Source organism: Paralichthys olivaceus, chromosome 2 (assembly GCF_024713975.1).
Source record: "Paralichthys olivaceus isolate ysfri-2021 chromosome 2, ASM2471397v2, whole genome shotgun sequence".
NCBI lineage: Eukaryota > Metazoa > Chordata > Actinopteri > Pleuronectiformes > Paralichthyidae > Paralichthys > Paralichthys olivaceus.
The window spans coordinates 14,549,334-14,566,883 of record NC_091094.1 but is presented as its reverse complement, the minus strand read 5'-3'; the positions used below and the strand labels follow the sequence as shown (position 1 = coordinate 14,566,883).

Here is a 17,550-nt window from a genome sequence, read left to right as displayed (position 1 = left end):
TCTGACTGATTAATAAGAGGTTAAGTGTTGTAAAGTGTTGATAGCTAACTACTTCTGAAATATTTGAGATTTGGTTATTTTAACAATTCTTTTGTATGAAGCCCCAATATTGACAGAATAAACCATACCAGAAATGTCCAGAGTAATTTAGACAAAAACCCAACCTCTATAAATGGCAAATGACTTATCACAGGAGTACAACAGCTGTGCTCGGTCACTTAAAAAGATCCCAGAATGCTTTGTTTGTAATGGTTCCTTCTACAGACAGTAGTTGCAGAAACACCATTGCTAATCTTCAGTAGCAATACTGCCTGTGCACTTCAGGGAAAGGGTTACTATGTCAAACAGTCATCAGATTACTCTTTAATTACTTTCCAATTTATCAGAAAGAACTAACAGTTTAATACAACATCCCTCCCATAATAATGACAATCATGCTCAATCCATTTTAACACTGATTTTGGAGACTGTAACTTGTGGTGCTGTTGAATTGTACTAAAGTGTAACTAAAATTTAGATTGAGGTTAAAAAAAAGATATTGGAAAATTGTGCCACCTTCTGTGAAGCTATACATTTATAATAAGCCAAAATAACTAGGAAAATAGAGGTGGAGTGCAACTTGTAATTGTGGCAAAGATCTTAAAGTGTGTATGCACTTAATGTGCCCTCTTGCACATTACTTTTTAATCTTGTGTGTAGTGATTGCCTATAATTTAGTATAATACTTCAACTGTATCGACTAACTCTGGATATTCATAGTTTTCAGGCAAGTGAAATCTATGAAAATTGGGGTTAGGGGACTAGTATTCTTAAAACACAAGAAATACACAAAAAAGACAACAATCACATCACTTTTTGAATACAACTGTTTAATTGTAGTTCTGATTTGTAACAAAAAAATAGCCCCAGCCCCACCCCCCCCATTTTCTGTGCCACTCAGCTGTAGGTGTTGGTCAGACTCCTGTACAGGACTGTACAGATAGTGAGAAAGAAGAATTCAATTAACACGTTACAAAGATAACCCTCGTATGCAATCGAAAAAGATGAGAATGTCCTGATGAGACGTTGTGGTTAAGTTGAGACATTCAGCCCAGGTGTAAATTTACATCCTCTCCTCCTCTGTCCAGAACTCAAACCAAGACTTTGAGAGTCTCCTCTGCTCTAGATGTCCTTGATTACATCCTCCAGCTCCTCTTTGGAATACATGTGGAAAGTCTTCCCGGGCTCAACTGTTGCCAGCTACAGAAGAGACAGACACAGATAAATCCTTCATGAAAGATGGATTTAAACAGTCCTTTGCAAACTTAAAACTGCACCAGACATTTACATACACAAATTCAACCTCTCCAATGTCTGCAAAGGTTTACCAGAAACAAGTGTTCAGGGACTGGGAAAAAAATGAGGAGCATACCTCGATGTTGGTGGCATTGAGCTTTTCCTCCATCACCTGCTTCAGAATGGTAAGGGATGACTTGATGGCATCTTTTAATGTCATGGACTGTCAGTTACCCAGAGAGAGGGGGACACAGAAAATACACAAATCCTCAATTTTGGTGATTTACTTCCAACAAAGGATGAGGAAATCCTAAACATTTCAGTTTCACATGATCTCTATTAATAAAAAACTAATTTACATGGAAGATCGCAGGGTAGAAATGTGACAACTTGTATTGATAAATGTACAGCTGAATGTAAAGAAGGACCAGATGATACCTTGTGGTAGACTTCTTGCAGAGAACTCTGTGCTCCCTCAGATGCTGAGCCGATGGCCCGTGCGTCACACTGCACAAAGGTTCCTGATGGGTCCATGTGGTACCTGCATTTGAAAACATAAGATCAGAGACGCTCAGTGACTTCAATGTTAAATGTGTAACTATTTTAGGTTTTAAATATTTAAGAGGACAAATCTTTACATACAGCTGAGGCCCTTTTTCATCAACTCCTCCAAACAGAAGTGCTACACCGAATGGTCGACTCTATACAGGTGCCAGAACAAAGCAGCGGAGCGGGGAGAGAGAAATATAGAAGTTAGGTTAGCTGACTCAAACATCATTAAATCTGAAGTTTGAATGAGTGAGAGACAAGCTGAACCACCGACCATGGCACCAGGGTCAGCATCCTCCTCTCCAAACTGCAGTGCCAGGTTGGACACAGCCTGAGTCACACTCTCCACTGTCATCGTCTCATTATAAGTGAACCAGTGGTTCTGAGGACAAATTTGTGCTGGTTAATTTCAGGTTAAACACAAAGTCATTGAACTGGTTATATTTCGGTGCACTCAGCATTCATACCTGCGTTTCCACTCTTGCTTTGTCGATTAGAGTCTTAGCATCAGCTATCAAGCCACTCATGGCACAACCTTTGAGGTGGCAAAAAAGACAATTAGGAAACTCCATGGCCTTTAGATGGAGTTGTCTTGCACATCAATGAGCCCTGCCAAACATAGAGATGCGTAATATCATACTACATTTACTTAGGGAATATTCAGACTGGATTTAATCATTGCCACTGATCTATTTGTATGTATGTATAATGTAATATGACGGTCACAGTATATTTTCCATTAAACAATGCAATTTTAGTAATGATTGCCAGACCTTTTCTTTATAGTGCCACTGAAGAGAAAGTAAAACTGACCTCAGGTCTGCTCAAACTATTAAAAACTATTTTAACTCAATTCGGTTACGGTTTAACAGAATTCGGTTCGTGACGTTTGGTAAGAGGAAAGAGAAAGGTCTGCAAATTTCTATAAAAAAATGAATTTGATCATTGTGTCTGCTCTTATATTACCAAAGAAATTCAAAGATGAATTCTAAAAAATGAGGGATGCCCCTTTATAATTGTATTTATATTATTGTATTATAATAAAAATTAACATGGAATTGCTACAGATTTCCAATTTTCTGTTTTATGATGCTAACTTCCAAAGTTTATGCCAGACGCCATGATAACTAATGCACCAGTTATGAAATTTAGGCAGCAACTCTTTAACATTCTTTAGCAACTCTTTCACTTGGGTCAGTTGCTGTTTCCATCTTTTAAATGTTCTTATGTATCTCTTTATTTCTGGTATTTTATTCTAGTCCTCACCTGTTCTTTTAGTAAATGTAAGTTTTACATTTCAATATATAAAACATGCAATACAAACACAGCTGAGTGTAAAAGCTCATTCTTAATTTTTTTTCAAATACAACTACAGTGAAATTGATTAAGCTAATTTTTGATTACGACTGACACAATGACTTCATCAGTTAGTACAGTGTAAATTCAATTACTAATGTTTTCCACTTGCCAATGTGACTGTCAATCTCCACAATCTTCTCAATGCTGTTGGGCTCCATCAGGGGAGAGGTGATCCTCTTCTCCACAGCCAGACACACCCCCTCTGATGTCTGGATACCAATGGCTGTGGAGCCCAACTGGAAGAGCAACGGCGTATGAGTTTCACATGTGTTTACAAGTTGCAGGATATGACATCACACAGAGGTGGACAGTCATGTTGGTCATGATACTTACTTTTATGGCCTCGATGGCATATTCAACCTGGAACAGTCTTCCCTCAGGAGAGAATGTGTTCACACCTCTGCAAAACAGACACAGATTCAATTATTGATCATCTATTATTTCAACACAGCACGACAATGTAACCAGCCCCCCAAAAATGTACATGTCATTGTGTTGAAAGTTAGTGTATTTTTAAAGATTAAAGTCACCACTATATGTAACATAAAACCCACCCACTTTAATATATTATGGGTTTATTGTTTACATTGACTGGAGCACCTCACAGTTTAACTCTCAGCTAGCTGTCCTTGTAAACTGCAAAAAACTCTTGTAACGAAAGTGAAAGCAAACTAACTCGCTGAAGAGCGATTTGCTGCTCGCCTATTATTAGCAACACACAACTACAAGATTAAACACAGGGTTGCAAACAAAAGCACTTGATCATTTCCCTGAGGAGTCAAAGTCAGAACTGCCTCACAGCAAACCTCTGAACACAGAGAGGCGCTCAACAAATGACAAAGCAGTTTGAGTCGCACCAACCTGTCATATTCCGATCTCGTCAGAAACATATTGTAGGGTTAAACACGGGACCTGCACACGGAGAAGATGAAGCACATGAGATTAAATCAGCTTCAGACATTCATGACCAGGAAGAGCATTTGGTTTCAAGTGCGCCGTGACACCGGGTGATTAGCTAGCAAGAGCTAGCTGCAGTGCTGAAGAAGCGTGCGAGCTAACTGAAGCTAACAAAAAAACAACGGCACAAAAACGACTAACACAAGCCCACCGTCCACATTCACACATTATATTTACTTTTTAAAAACGTAAAGTGACAATTTCACGACGCCCTCCTGAGTAGTTTCAAAAGTTAGCCTGGTTTACCTTCGGATACAGACCCTTGAATGAGTTCGCTTGTTTCAGGGGAAATGCACACGGTGTAACGTCTAATCGCGCCGGTTGACAACAAAGCGCGAGAAAGGTTCCGGAGGACTGCACTGTCCCCAGTCTCCTGTGACGATTTATCATCATTAGTGGTAGTGGTAGTAGAAAACTACTAGTAATAATAACGATAATAATAGTACGAATCTAATAATAGTACGACAACTAATAAACACTTGGTTGATTCCTTACAAATAGTCTGTGATGAGCATCCAGAAACAGTCTTGCATCTTTGTTGGCATTGCTCTCACACCAAGACATTCCTGGAGGACCTCTGTGAGTTAATTATTGATCATGTTTTACAAAATCAAAATGTTTCATCCATATAGAAAATATAAAAATGAAGTACCCTGTTTTATTTTTTTCTGAAAGATGTTGAACAATATGTAACCCTAATTTCCTAATCATCCAACAAAGAAGGCTGTTCAAACTTTGAATATCTTTAAATTCTACATGATATTTATATGATTTATATTATCCACCCCTGCCTTGTGTTTTTTTATGTTCCTGTATGTTATTGTATACAACCCCATGCATACTTAAAATAATAATAAAAAAGAGCCTCTCCACTTTTCTCTGCAGCAGATTCAAGTTCATGTGCTCTTTAGTCAGCAGACCCAGTGTCAGAGGGAAATATGTTTTATATATATGCAGCGGTGCACACACTGATGTTACACAGGCTCAATCTGGTGCTACACATTAAATGAAGCTTTATGAATTTAAGTTTTCAATCGCTACGGTTGCAACTGCAGAAAAACATGTTAGTCAGCTGGTCCACGAGTTGGCGTGGTGATGTTCAGTGGTTGCCTGTTAAATTAAGCATGAAGGAGAAGAGCATTTTTTTCATTAATTTTTTTATTATTGGACAATTCTAGTTTACAGACACATTTTGAAGTGCAATTCATTTACAAATGCGGCTGAATTCTCTGACGGAGCATTCAATGTCTAATTTTTCATTAAATGAATTGAACTGTATAAGATGATCATGTTCATCCGTCAAATCAACAACAGAATCTTTTTTTCAACTCTTGTTTAAATAGTCTTCCTATTTATTGCAATAGTCCTATTGCTCCACAAGGTGGCGCCATGCGGGGTGAAATCAGAATGACAGATTTAGCTGGAAATCACATATTAACCATAAACAACGAAACTGTCAAGAAGCATCTCTGCATGAAACAAAGCAAAGCAAGTTCTAGATCACAAATGACTCCACATCCTGTACTGTTCACTGGTCTAACATTCACAACACCAAAGCATCATTCTTACAGTTTATTATTTAAATTCACAGACATTGTGGAATTTCAAACAGGACAAATAATGTGCAAGCTAAAAATAAATGACTCCCAGAGAACATTCAAAAACTGTTCAATGAATTAATGGGAAATTTAATTTTAAAACTCATAGTATCAGAACAACCAGGAGAAGTTTTTGCTTCTCAATCTGTAGAGTTAGGAACAGTTTGAATGTGGAGTTAAAACCTAACCTGGTTTAAAATAAAGTTCAAAGATATGTTGGTTACAAGGTCCAGGGATGAGGAGGGCATTTGATTCACAAGGTGTTTGCAGTGGTACTGTTTCTTTATTGGGTCACTGAATATTTATTGCTCCTTAATTTATCTTTCTCTCTCTTGCTATAAATAACAATGCAAATGTATTTGATTGTATAGCCTTATTTGTATTATTTATATTGTGTTTGTTAATACATATATATTTGTACATTATATACAATGTGGAGCACAGGTAAACAACATATTTATAGATACATATAGGAAGCTGGTTAAATATAATTATTAATTCATGTCTTATGGAGAAAGGCTGAGATTAAATAAGTTTCTTCTTCTTCTCACTAAGTTTCAATATATGTAGATTCAATCATTATGTGTTCGATTTTTTCCCCTCATCACTGTTTGTAAATAATAATAAAAACCAAGCTTTTACCCAATTCAGCCTGAACACTATCTGATCACAGACTCACAGTCAATGGTTTTTAAACCACCACAGTCAAAGTCTTTATTAAATAGTGGGATTTATTTTTCCATACAAAATTGAAAACCTTTAAACCTTTTCACCTTTAACTCAATAAGACAAAACAAAGGGGACAGAAATGTAGCCTGTTGTCAGCATCTCCTGAGATACTGAACACTTTCTTTTTGAAGGGAGTGCTGCTGTGAGAGAGGAGGGGGTGTTGGTGGAGTCAGGTTTCAATCCCCCGGATGGGACCAGCTCAGCTCAGTCCTGTTCTGGTTCTGTGTTGATGTCCTTTCTTCTCACTCTGGAGTCTGAGTTAAACAAGCTGCTGCTGCTTCAGCTGCTGTTGTTGTGAATGGTTAAACATCACACATCTTCTTCTGCACTCTGACGCTCCAGGTTTGACAAGTCTGTGCTTTTGAAAGTATCAACATGAGGAGGGAGGACATCATATTTCAGGCGCTCCTCTTGATCCACAGTAAGTAGACTGGAACTGCATTATTTGACTTTTGTTACAGGTGCTTGTTGTTACTGTAAGGCAAGGCAGATTTATTTATAAAGCACCTTTCATGCAGAGAGGAAGATTTGTGATGCTGCACAGGGGGCATCAAAAACAACATAGAGACACATTTAAAAGAAAACAGTTTAACATCAGAGAGCACAGTTTAAAACAAATATTTATCAGTGGGCTCTTTTTCTTTGGTTTCTTAGTATTTTCTGTCTCACTGCTTTAAGTGTTGAAGTGTTGGGCTGGTGTGAAAAGTCTTAGAGATCACTTCAGTTGAGTTGCTGATACGTGGAGGCACCTTTTATTCATCTGGATATGTTCAGAAGTTCTGATATGAAAACCATGTGATTTGCATCCGTCCACCTCAGCATCACACTGACACACGGTGATGTGTCGGATGAGTTTCACTGAGTCAGAGTGTGAAGCATCAGGACAGTGTTAGAAAGTCATTAACTTCTGTTTATGAGTCAAAAGACTATACTTACACTTCTGTTTCCAATTTGGCACATTTTTATAGTAGTAGTAAATTCTTTGTTTTTGATATCTATTGATGTGATTGTGTGGTGGTGTAATGTGAATTTAGAAAGCCTTTATCTGAGAATAACAATGTTTTTAACACTACACACAACATGCAGTGTCTTTCTTTGTGCATCTGTTCAACTAATTATATATTTTTTTAAATCCTTTTCTTCTGTTGTTTTTATTCCAGTCCCTGTGGCCTGCTTCTTCTTTGCAGGTATGGTCCTCTTTATGAGTGTGTGTGTGTGTGTGTGTGTGTGTGTGTGCAGCTGTGATTTATTTCTATGCATGTCTCTTCAAGGATTCAAGGATACATTTTTTGACATCACCCTCTCCCCCTCTCCGTCCTGCAGCCTCAGCTCAGTCCGACAGCAGCAGCAGTGTGGTGGTGGCTGGGTACAACGTGAGTGCCCCGGCCGGGTCGAGGGTGGTGCTGCAGTGTGTGAGTGGCCGCATGGTGTGGACCAGGGACAGGGTGAGGGACAGACAGAGGGTGGTCCACTGGGACCTGTACCGGGCCCAACCTGACTACGCCATGGAGAGGGTGGTGGACATGTTCTCTGCAGGGGAGCAGAGGATTTACAACTCCTACAACCTGGGCAGGGTCGGTATCATCCCATCGGCCTTCAGGGACGGAAACTTCTCCCTGGTCATCAAAGGTCTGTCTCTGACTTTCATGTCTGTAGTTGTGGATTCATGTGATTGATGATTCTTTGCTTTTCTTTCTCATTGTGGCTTTAACTTGATTCTCATCACTGATCTCACAGATTTGTCAAATAGTACAATGAGACTGATGCTTTTTTTTTTACCCCACAGGGAGCTAAACACCAGCATGAAAGCCATATTTCATTGAGACAAACACATTTTCTTGAGAAACAAAATCCCAAAAATTAGAGGTTGTCATTGGTTGATTCATGAATGAGACTCGTTTAATTGGTTACATCTGATGTTTTTTATTTCACAAAACAGTGAACGGTAAATCTATGATGTCAGCAGAGGCGGGAACATTCTGTTTTGAAACATTTTGTTGGTGCATTCAAGTGCTTGTGGGAAACTCCCGAAACAATCTGCTTTTAGGCCCAAACCGACATGGTTCTTGTCTTTACACATTTTTATTTGCTCGTTGCTTTTTTGATTCACTCTTCAGCTGACTACAGCTGTCAAAGCGTCACAAACACCTGAATGCACAAGTTAAGGTGAAGTTGTGTTCACTGTCATGTATTTCTAACCACCACTAAAGTTGAAAGTTTCTGCAAAAAACACAAAAAAATAGTGAACATTGGTTGTTTTTTTAAATGTATAGAAGACAATGATTTTACCTGACATCATCATTACCTTTTCATTTTTTATATTTTTTGCATGTGCTGACAGATGTGACGATGAACGACAGAGGCCTGTACTCCTGTAACCTCCACCACCTCTACTGTCACCTGTACGAGACAGTCAGAGTCCAGCTCAACGTCACTAAATCACGTATGTGTCACACGCTGCACCAACTGTCAGCTTCTCCAACACATGGCAACTCTGAAGCTGAGCCAGTTTGTTGTTTACCATGTAGGCCGTAAAGAGCAGCGTTTCTGGGATGGACAGAAGGCAGTGTTCGTGGTGCTGCTCGGGAGCACGGTGGCGCTGCCGTGCATCAACCGACGCAATGTTTGGACGGACTGGAGCAACGAGGAGGGGGACCAGCAGGTGCTACACGAACCTCTTACCTCAGATCAGAGTGTATGTATAGATGGACGACATGACAGCTCCCCAATAGTGGAGCCAAAGTGTCTCAATGGCCATCTGGTGTCATGCCTCCTTCATGTTAGTGGATGGGACATGGACCAAACTAAAAAGAAAAAATACACCTCAAATAAATGTTTCTCTGGTTTCTATCAGTTTAGGTATTATTCTACTGGTGTGCTCATTTTCCAGTAAGTTTGGTTTAATTAATCATTGATTCTATAAAAACATGGTGAAACACTGACAGCTGACACTGACTCACGATTGGTCGAATGCCTATACCGGCATGGCCCCAATACTGTGACTCCAACCCCTGATTGCTTCTGTACAGACTCCAAATGAATTAGAGGGCAGCGTTCGTATCGAGGATATTTTTGCTTCATTTCTGGATAGTCTCAGGAAGTGGAGACACGTCGTCCATCTTTCTACACATGTTATGCCTCAGACAATTAAACTCAGTTTACTTTCATTTTTATTATAGAGGTTTACCTGAGCAGAGGGGATGTGATATATCAACTGACAAATGTTGGTGGTTTCCAGGTGGTTCACTGGGACCGTCAGTCACCAGGGATCCACCACGACCGCGCTGACCGGCTGGTGGACCTGTACGCCTCTGGAGAGCAGCGTAGCTATGGGCCGCTGTTCCTCCAGAGGAAGATGAACATCAGCAATCAGGCCTTCTCAGAGGGAGACTTCTCACTGACCATATCTGACCTAAAGGTGAGTTTGAGTGTGTAACTCCACAGAGGAACAGAAAACACAGCAGGAGCCTGGAGGTTTAAGGACACACGGTGAAAATACACAGATTAATTGAAGGGTACAATCCCCACAGTGCACTTGATGCAGTGTATAGAGTGTGTGTGTGTATATGTGGTATGCTGTGTTGTCCAGGACACATGGATCTTTCATTAGTAATGTTTCTGTTGTCGAGTCGAACTTTAACGCTCTGTTGGGAGATGAGGTTGGCAGCCACAGTAAATTGAGCTAACACATGACTTTTTAAAAACAATAACAACAGTACCAGAACAAACAATACAGGACCTGCCTACAACCAGTCCTCGGTGCCATTGTTGTAATAATAAACAGAGAAAAATTACAGTCCTACTTGATGGAATTTAAGGAGCTTGTTGTTTTGTTGTTTGATAGAGCGCATAAATCAACATTTAGGTTAAATACAGGCTCAGAAGGCTCAGGGGCTTTTCAACGACCACACTGTGGAATGGGGACAGTTTTTCAGTCGGCTATAGGCAACACTCAGCCGACTGCCAGACCTGTTTCTTCTTGATTTATGCTTGAAAATGTAAAATTAGAAAAAGTTAGCTTTGACAAAACATGATGTGTTCTCTGGGGAGACGTGTTATTGGACAGTCTCTCAACTTTTCAAAAAGGGGACGGTTATGACAGATATGTTTTGACAAATTTTATATATGAATTCACCCCTGACCTGTCCAGGATGTACCCTGTCTCGCCCAATGTGAGCTGGGATTGGCTCCAGCTTCCCCAGCAACCCTTAGAGAAAAAGCAGTATAGATAATGGACTTCATTAAACTATAATCATGTCCCAAACTTATATATTTTAATTAAGATACAAGACTGATAACTTGAGTATCATAATGAATTCACTTGACATAATAAAACAATCTATTTTTGTCTGCTCTGGTTCTGTTAGCAGCGTCTCCATGTGCTTGAGTACAGGATGAAGTTTAGATTAATGTGAATTACATTTCCTTTGTGGTCACATGAAAACTTTTTAATAATGGTTACCTGGATGCAGGGGGGGGGGGGCTCATCGCACCCATTGGCTCAACCTTACCCCGTTTGCCCCTATGCAATTAAAAAAACATTATGTCCATGTTTATCTTTTATTATTAGTGCGGTGCCTGTTTGGAATAGATTGTTTTCTTGACCTGTGGTAATGCTCCACAACTTAGAATTACATGATTAAAAGATACCAGGCCTCCAATATACTCAGAGCTTTTATAAACTATGGCACAAAGCAAAGTTAGAAAACGTTGCATTCATCCTACCTGGTTTATCTGCAATGAAGATTTGTTATGTTTTTCATAAAATGGAACAGAATTTTTTTATTACTTTATAAGTTTGAATGAACAAAATCTTCAGACCCAAGTTCATAACATAAAATAAAAGCTGTGTATTGAGCTCAATTGCAACAACAAAATGAATGTTGATATTGTGAAATAAAAAAAGGAATCATCAAAACAATCTGGTGGCCTACAATTTCTGTGGTGTATCTGAGCACATAAAAGAGAATATGCTGAAATCTGTCTGCAGACTAAAGACACGCTGACCCATCCCCCCTGACTGCTACAGAGTGCTATCGCCTGTTTATTCAAAGTTTAGTGATTAAAGGATAGCGAGTCTGAATCACATCAAATTCAACACTGCACTTCCCTGAGCCATTAAGAATACACTCGTCAAGTATGAGGCCAACAAGAGGAAAGGTTCGCTTGATATTTGTCCAACTACAGACTAGATTTTGTTAGAACATGAAATAAACTGACTGGAGCTTAGGTGTTCCTCATTACCCAAATTCACCCTGGTGTACATTACTTACAAACAGTATGTACATGTATCTGCTCTCATGTCACAGCCCACAGATGAGGGGATGTATTCCTGCCACCTCCACCATCATTACTGTGGTCTACATGAAAGAAGAGAGTTCCAGGTCACAGTGGAGCCACCGGTGATTCAGACCACCCAACCAGCCATAGCACTGCCTGCTGCGGACAAAGGTAACACACACACACACACACACACACACACACACACAATCTCTATCCCTGAAGAGCAGCGTTGAGGAGTGGATTTGAGCTATCAGAAAAAAAATACACACATCTGTTCTTTCCTTCACTCGTCCTTCTGTAGCATTTTGTTTTGCCCTGACTCTTCCTCACTCTGTTGAGTCTTGGCCTCTCAGATTCTCCAAAAAGCAGCAGAGGAAGAGGAGAGGAAGGGAGCAGAGAAGAAAAGAATTTATTTCTGAACTTTTCTCTGTTTGTTTCATCTGAGATGTTTTTCTTGCTCTGTCAGCTTGTCTCGTGCCAGACCCCTGAAACCACACACACTCCCTCATGACCCAGTCATCCAAACCTCACCCACTCATCGATTTCCACCTTCTTTTAACGCTAAACCTTTCCTTCATTTCATCATTCTATGCACTGTTGTTTTTATTGCTTCTTGTTTTAGTGTGTGCACTTTTTGACTTTCTCTCGCTAAAGTTTAGTTCACGTTCCTGAGCACTTTGCCCTGCATGAAAACGTATGAGTGCATTTCGGAGAAGAGGAGAATAAAAGCGAGAGAGAGACAGTTTGGTTGGTATGTTGGCAGGTCAGCTATGTGTCTGTGTTTCCAGTCGCTAACTGGGAAGCAAAGCCGATAATGGCAGTCATATCAATGTGGGAAAATCATTGAGAGAGGTTTAGAAAGGAGAGAGGAGTAATGCCTGCAACTAAGCCTGTGCATGTGTCTGTGTGTGTGTGTGTGTGTGTGTGAGACCGTGGCAAGAAAAAATATCTCATTTCAGTGGAATCTCTCGGATACAGCCTTTGGAGCAGAGTCCGGCTCTGAGCACAAGATTAATCCTTCAATCTCTGAGCTGTAATAAACAGTAGGACTGCACCATGGGAATTCAATAAGTAGAGAAACAAGATGCGAAATAGATTTAGCACCAGTGCAGGAGTGAGTTTGAACACTTTCTCAGACTTTGAAGAAACCCACTGCAGTGCAACGTCTCCTTCTGTCGTCCTCTCTGACCGTCTGCCGCCCTGTTGACTTTGCAGCCTCCTGACATCCTGCACCGTTTCTCAAACCCAACCCTCCATTTCTCCCCTTCTTCTTTCTGCTTTTCTTCCTTTTGAAAATCCCACATGCTCTGGTTTGTTTATTTTCATCACTTTCATCGCTCTTGCTCTTTTTCCCTCACTTTTCTTAGTTTTTTTGTGACTTTCCTCCTGACGACGGAGAAGTGGTTTTTGACAGTTTATGCACAACAAAAGGAAGTGTGCCTCATCTGCATGGCAGCTGGGGGAGATAAACGGAGAGGTGGAGGAGCAATGAGGTTTTTGAGATGGATTCGAAACACAAAAAGAAAGAGAGAGAGAGGAGCAGGGCAAAGGAGTCTGTTGATCAAATGAGGATAAGGACATGTAGGTCACCCCTCCCTCCCTCCAGTCTAAACAAATCAGGGGGAAATGTCTTGAAACTAAATAAAAGGATCAGAGTAGTTGTAATGTTCATGAACATGCTGTTTACATTTTCTCCGCAGACGAGCAGCTGTGAACATGACGGCAGTTTGAGTATAAGACGGAGAAATCTTTTCTAGCCTCATTTGGTTTTTCTACAGGCCTCTGAAGGATCATCTCAGTGTCGCCATCCTCTCTCCTCCTCGTGTTCCACCCCTGCTCTGTCCTTCCCTCACTCCTCTTCCTCTCTTCACTTCTCTGTGTTTCTCTGCCAGGAAAAGTAAATCACGGCATAACTTTCTGTCTGGATCTCATTTTGGCTCAAATATGTTTGAGTCTGAGGTCCGCAGCTGCTCCTTGCCTTGCACATTTTTTTTATTTTTTTTTAATGATGCAAAATGAAACCAGGCTGTACCTCCCTCCCTCCTTCTCTCTCTCCTCTGCCTCTCAACACTCAGAAGAACTGCACACATCACCTAAAACCAGACTGGCTAATTATTTCTCCCTGCCCTGCAAATGTGTTCAGCATTTTTCTTACTGACAGGAAATTTCATCACATAGAAAAAACAACATGAAACAGTGTGAGAGGTGTTAGAGGATATATGGCATCACCAGTGGTGAAGGAAGTACTCAAATATTCTACTTAGTAAATTAAGAAAGTAAAAGTACAAATAGATAGACAAATGTTTAATCAAGTCAAAGCAAAAGTACCACTTATTTTTGTATTTGAGTAAAAGAAATATATTTACAGTCTTAAAAGTAGTGTGGCCTAGTCCCTCTCTGCTGCTGCAGGTGCACTTTGCTCTCATTGACAGAGGCAGGGTCTCATTTTACCTCTCCACTCATCTTGTTATTGAGTACTTAAAAAAAAATATAAAAAACAATGTGAACATGTAACAATGCATTTTAAAGAGTAGAGTAAAAAGTGATGTATGTAGCAGAGTAAAAATGAAAAGTACAGAAAATAAATCAGATACACAAAGTACAGTAACGTAGTAAATGTATCCCACCACTGAGGATCACACACAAACACACACACACAAATAAATAAAAAAATACTTTTTTTGAGTTTGGAGAGAAATATCCATCAACAAGGAAATGTTTGTCCCTACAGCAATAGTAATATTCCATCAGTGCAAAAACACATTCAATTGCTGAACACCCCACAAAAACAAAACCGAGATTAAATTTGGCATAAACGGAAGTTTGAGTAAATGTTTTGTCGATAACAAACTGATATCAGAAATGTATTTATTTAATACAGAAATTGCAGTGAATATTCAGCTTATTAAAACATGTTGGTTGCTATTACACACATATATTACATTTTATTTGTTATATAATCATTTTATAGGATAACTAGAAACCTTGGTGCCACTGGAAAAAAAAATCAGTTCAATCAGAGTTCAACTGAGAAGTGAACAGAATATACCGCTCTGCACAATAAGAGAAAGAGGTGAAATAAAAGATTCCATCAGGAGCTTAGACCCCTCATGAGGTCATCAAGGTTTGGAATGGGGTGAGGTCATGTGTAGCACAGGAATCCCCCCCCTGGGGTCAGGACACTGGTGGCTGGTGGGATGTAAAGAAAGTTGAGGATCTAAATGAGATGAGTGGACACTGGATGTGGAGGTGACCTGGGATGAAGAGGTCGCTGTGACTCACTGAAAATAACAGCAACAGAGAGGAGAATAGATTCAAAGTGAGACATAAAGAAAGTCTTCCTGACTAATCTTACACTAAGCTTCACTTGGAAGTGTCCTCTAGGTACCAGGAAGGAGTGAAGAGATACAGCAAGTGAGAGCTGGGTTGTTTTTGTGTGTGTGTCTGGTTTTACTTAATACACTCATAAACCTCACGCTGACACAACGGTTTGAATAATGAAGAATAAAGGAAATGAAATGCTGACTGTTGTGATCTCTGTGCGACTCAGACTCTACCAAGGCTGAATCACCGCGAGTCATCAATGTTATCGTGGCCGACCAGAGACATCACTTCCTCCTGCCGCTGGGATACGTCCTCACGTCTCTCCTGCTGCTGGCTTTCATCATCCTCATCATCATCCTCATCACACGCAGACGTAGAATGAAAGGTCTGAGCTGCTGTTGGATAATGACTCATTTACACTTTATTCCTCATCTAAGTCTCACCTAATAGAATTTCTTTTTTTCAGAGTTTTACCCACAGGCATCTATGAGGTAAGTGCTGCTAACACAAAGTCACACACACACACACAATCTCTGTGTTACTCACAAACACACACTCACACGTCTCCTTCTCACTGTGATAGGTCCAGCCGGAGTGAGAGCAGCTCTGATGAGTTAGAGATGGACGTTACTGGAGTCTGTGTGTCCAACGACGAGGAGAGAGGATTTGGTGAGTTTGAAGAAAGAATGGAGTCAGGAGCCCTTTAAGGGTCTTTGGGGGCCTTAAGAAAAAGGGACCTATATCGAATCAAACTAACTTCCAATATTTAGATGATTCTTTTAGTGTCAACATTTCAGACAAAGTGCAAACTTGTCTGTCAGACAGATCACACACACACAAGCCGCTTTCAGACATGCACTATTCTCCTGAAATTATCCAGAGTATCTCCTGCCACAGCACAATAATGTCCGAATGAGTCCAAATGAGAACACATGCCACGCCACCCCTCACTTGATTGTTTCACAGAACGCGCTTGACTAGAGAATCAGCTGCTGTGTTCCTCATATGAAAGGTAAACGCCAGAGAAAGTCCAGACATATTCCAGAGTTCACCTCTGAAAATGCTATTTAGACATTTTGTCTTCAAGGCAACTTAATGATGACCTTGGTACCATTGCAGTCTCCTAAGCATAGACAATCATAGAATCTAAGGGGATTCTCACAAAATTGTCCTTACTGTGAAATTACATAATCAGTGCACCCCTAGACCCCCCTCTGTTTTCTGGGCCCCAGAGAGCTGCCTGCTTTTCCTATCCTATTGCCCCTGAGAGGAGTGAACACATGATGGCTGTTTTCTTGACCGTGTGTGTATTTTCCCCTGTGTTTTTTAGAGTACAAGAACAACCTGCTGAAAGAGAAAGTCCATGTGAACACTCAACCTAAAGTCATTGATCTTGACAAAGGTAAAGAACGTGTGTGTATATGCGCCGATCACAGATGACCTCACATCACAAGTGAATCCTCAGTAACCTCAGTTTGTCTTTTTTCTTCTCGCAGAATTGCAGAAATTTTCTAAGTGAGAGAAGGACAGAAAAAGTGAGAGTGGAGTCGCTGGCTGGTCCAGAGGCTGAGTTCCAAACAAAACACACTGCCTGCCCGTCCTGGCAGGAGGGACACGGAGAGACAGAATGAGTGCCACCAAAACTGGAAAAGAAAAGAACATTTTTAACCCGTCAAAATGCCAGTGACACATTTACAGCAAAAGATTTAGTTTTCTTTTATTGTATTTTATTGTCAAATGAATGAATAAGAAAGAGTGCTACGACTGTGCCTGGCACCATAGCACCACCCACAGGGGAGATTCAGCTTTGACTGAGTGAAGTGTACATTAGTTGAATGAAGTCGTGATTGACCCTTGAATTATCAGTTATTACAGAATCAATCATTTTGCCTCAAGTTTAAAAAGAAATTGAACTGATGATTTATTTTCCCTTTGTTCTTCTGTTTTTCACATGTTGGTTTAAGTGAATGGACAGAAGCACCACTGAAGTGTTGATGTCAGTGTTTGATTAACTGTACGCTAACTGACCAAAGATACAGTCTATGTATAAATGTTTTATTGTGACTGTGTTTTGAAACTTGTATTAAAATGTGTTTGACTTCTAACTGAGATGGGTTTTTACACTCACTTGATAAGAGATAACCACTCTGTGTGTATTCAAATGACTTAAATAGTAATTACTTGTGAACTGAATGAGGAGGAGCAATAAAACAATTGGTCATTTTTTCATGATGATGTTTCCATGGCTCAAAATAGGAAAAGTACGAGTGATGCACCTGTAGATGTGGAATAGTTTCACCTCTGGTTCTGTTTTATTCAAGTGCCCCTATAAGATTTAACAGTTTGACGTAATGTAAACTGTGAGCTGACACGTACTATACCAGGCCCCTGAAACTGAAGCAGCTGAATTCAGCTATTATCATAATTAGTACCTTTGGCAAAGTTAGGTTTAGTTCGCCAGTTCGCAAAATTACGG

At 40.1% G+C, this 17,550-nt stretch overlaps 2 protein-coding genes across 4 annotated transcripts; one reads left to right on the top strand and one right to left on the bottom strand.

Annotated features, from left to right (window-relative positions):
• Positions 1–852: 852 nt before the first annotated feature.
• Positions 853–4,518, bottom strand: psma5 (proteasome 20S subunit alpha 5). 3 transcript variants are annotated; one of them, XM_020086497.2, is made up of 10 exons: positions 4,387–4,518; positions 4,045–4,095; positions 3,517–3,583; positions 3,293–3,419; positions 2,292–2,359; positions 2,099–2,206; positions 1,918–1,976; positions 1,714–1,816; positions 1,412–1,498; positions 853–1,239 (listed from the first exon to the last, which is right to left on the bottom strand). In XM_020086497.2, the coding sequence occupies exons 2-10, from the start codon at positions 4,071–4,073 to the stop codon at positions 1,162–1,164; spliced, it is 726 nt and encodes a 241-aa protein (XP_019942056.1). In that variant the 5' UTR covers positions 4,074–4,095; positions 4,387–4,518; the 3' UTR covers positions 853–1,161. The 3 variants fall into 3 exon arrangements, with proteins under 3 accessions (XP_019942056.1, XP_019942058.1, XP_019942057.1); XM_020086499.2 differs by having other exon boundaries at positions 4,401–4,486; XM_020086498.2 differs by having other exon boundaries at positions 4,318–4,438.
• A 2,189-nt stretch (positions 4,519–6,707) lies between these two features.
• Positions 6,708–17,179, top strand: LOC109629051 (matrix remodeling-associated protein 8-like). The gene is made up of 12 exons (XM_020086533.2): positions 6,708–6,888; positions 7,628–7,654; positions 7,791–8,096; positions 8,809–8,910; positions 8,996–9,129; positions 9,706–9,885; positions 11,777–11,918; positions 15,301–15,459; positions 15,541–15,565; positions 15,658–15,743; positions 16,405–16,476; positions 16,571–17,179. Exons 1-12 carry the CDS (start codon positions 6,843–6,845, stop codon positions 16,591–16,593), a joined length of 1,302 nt encoding a protein of 433 aa, XP_019942092.2. The 5' UTR covers positions 6,708–6,842; the 3' UTR covers positions 16,594–17,179.
• The last annotated feature ends 371 nt before the right edge of the window (positions 17,180–17,550 follow it).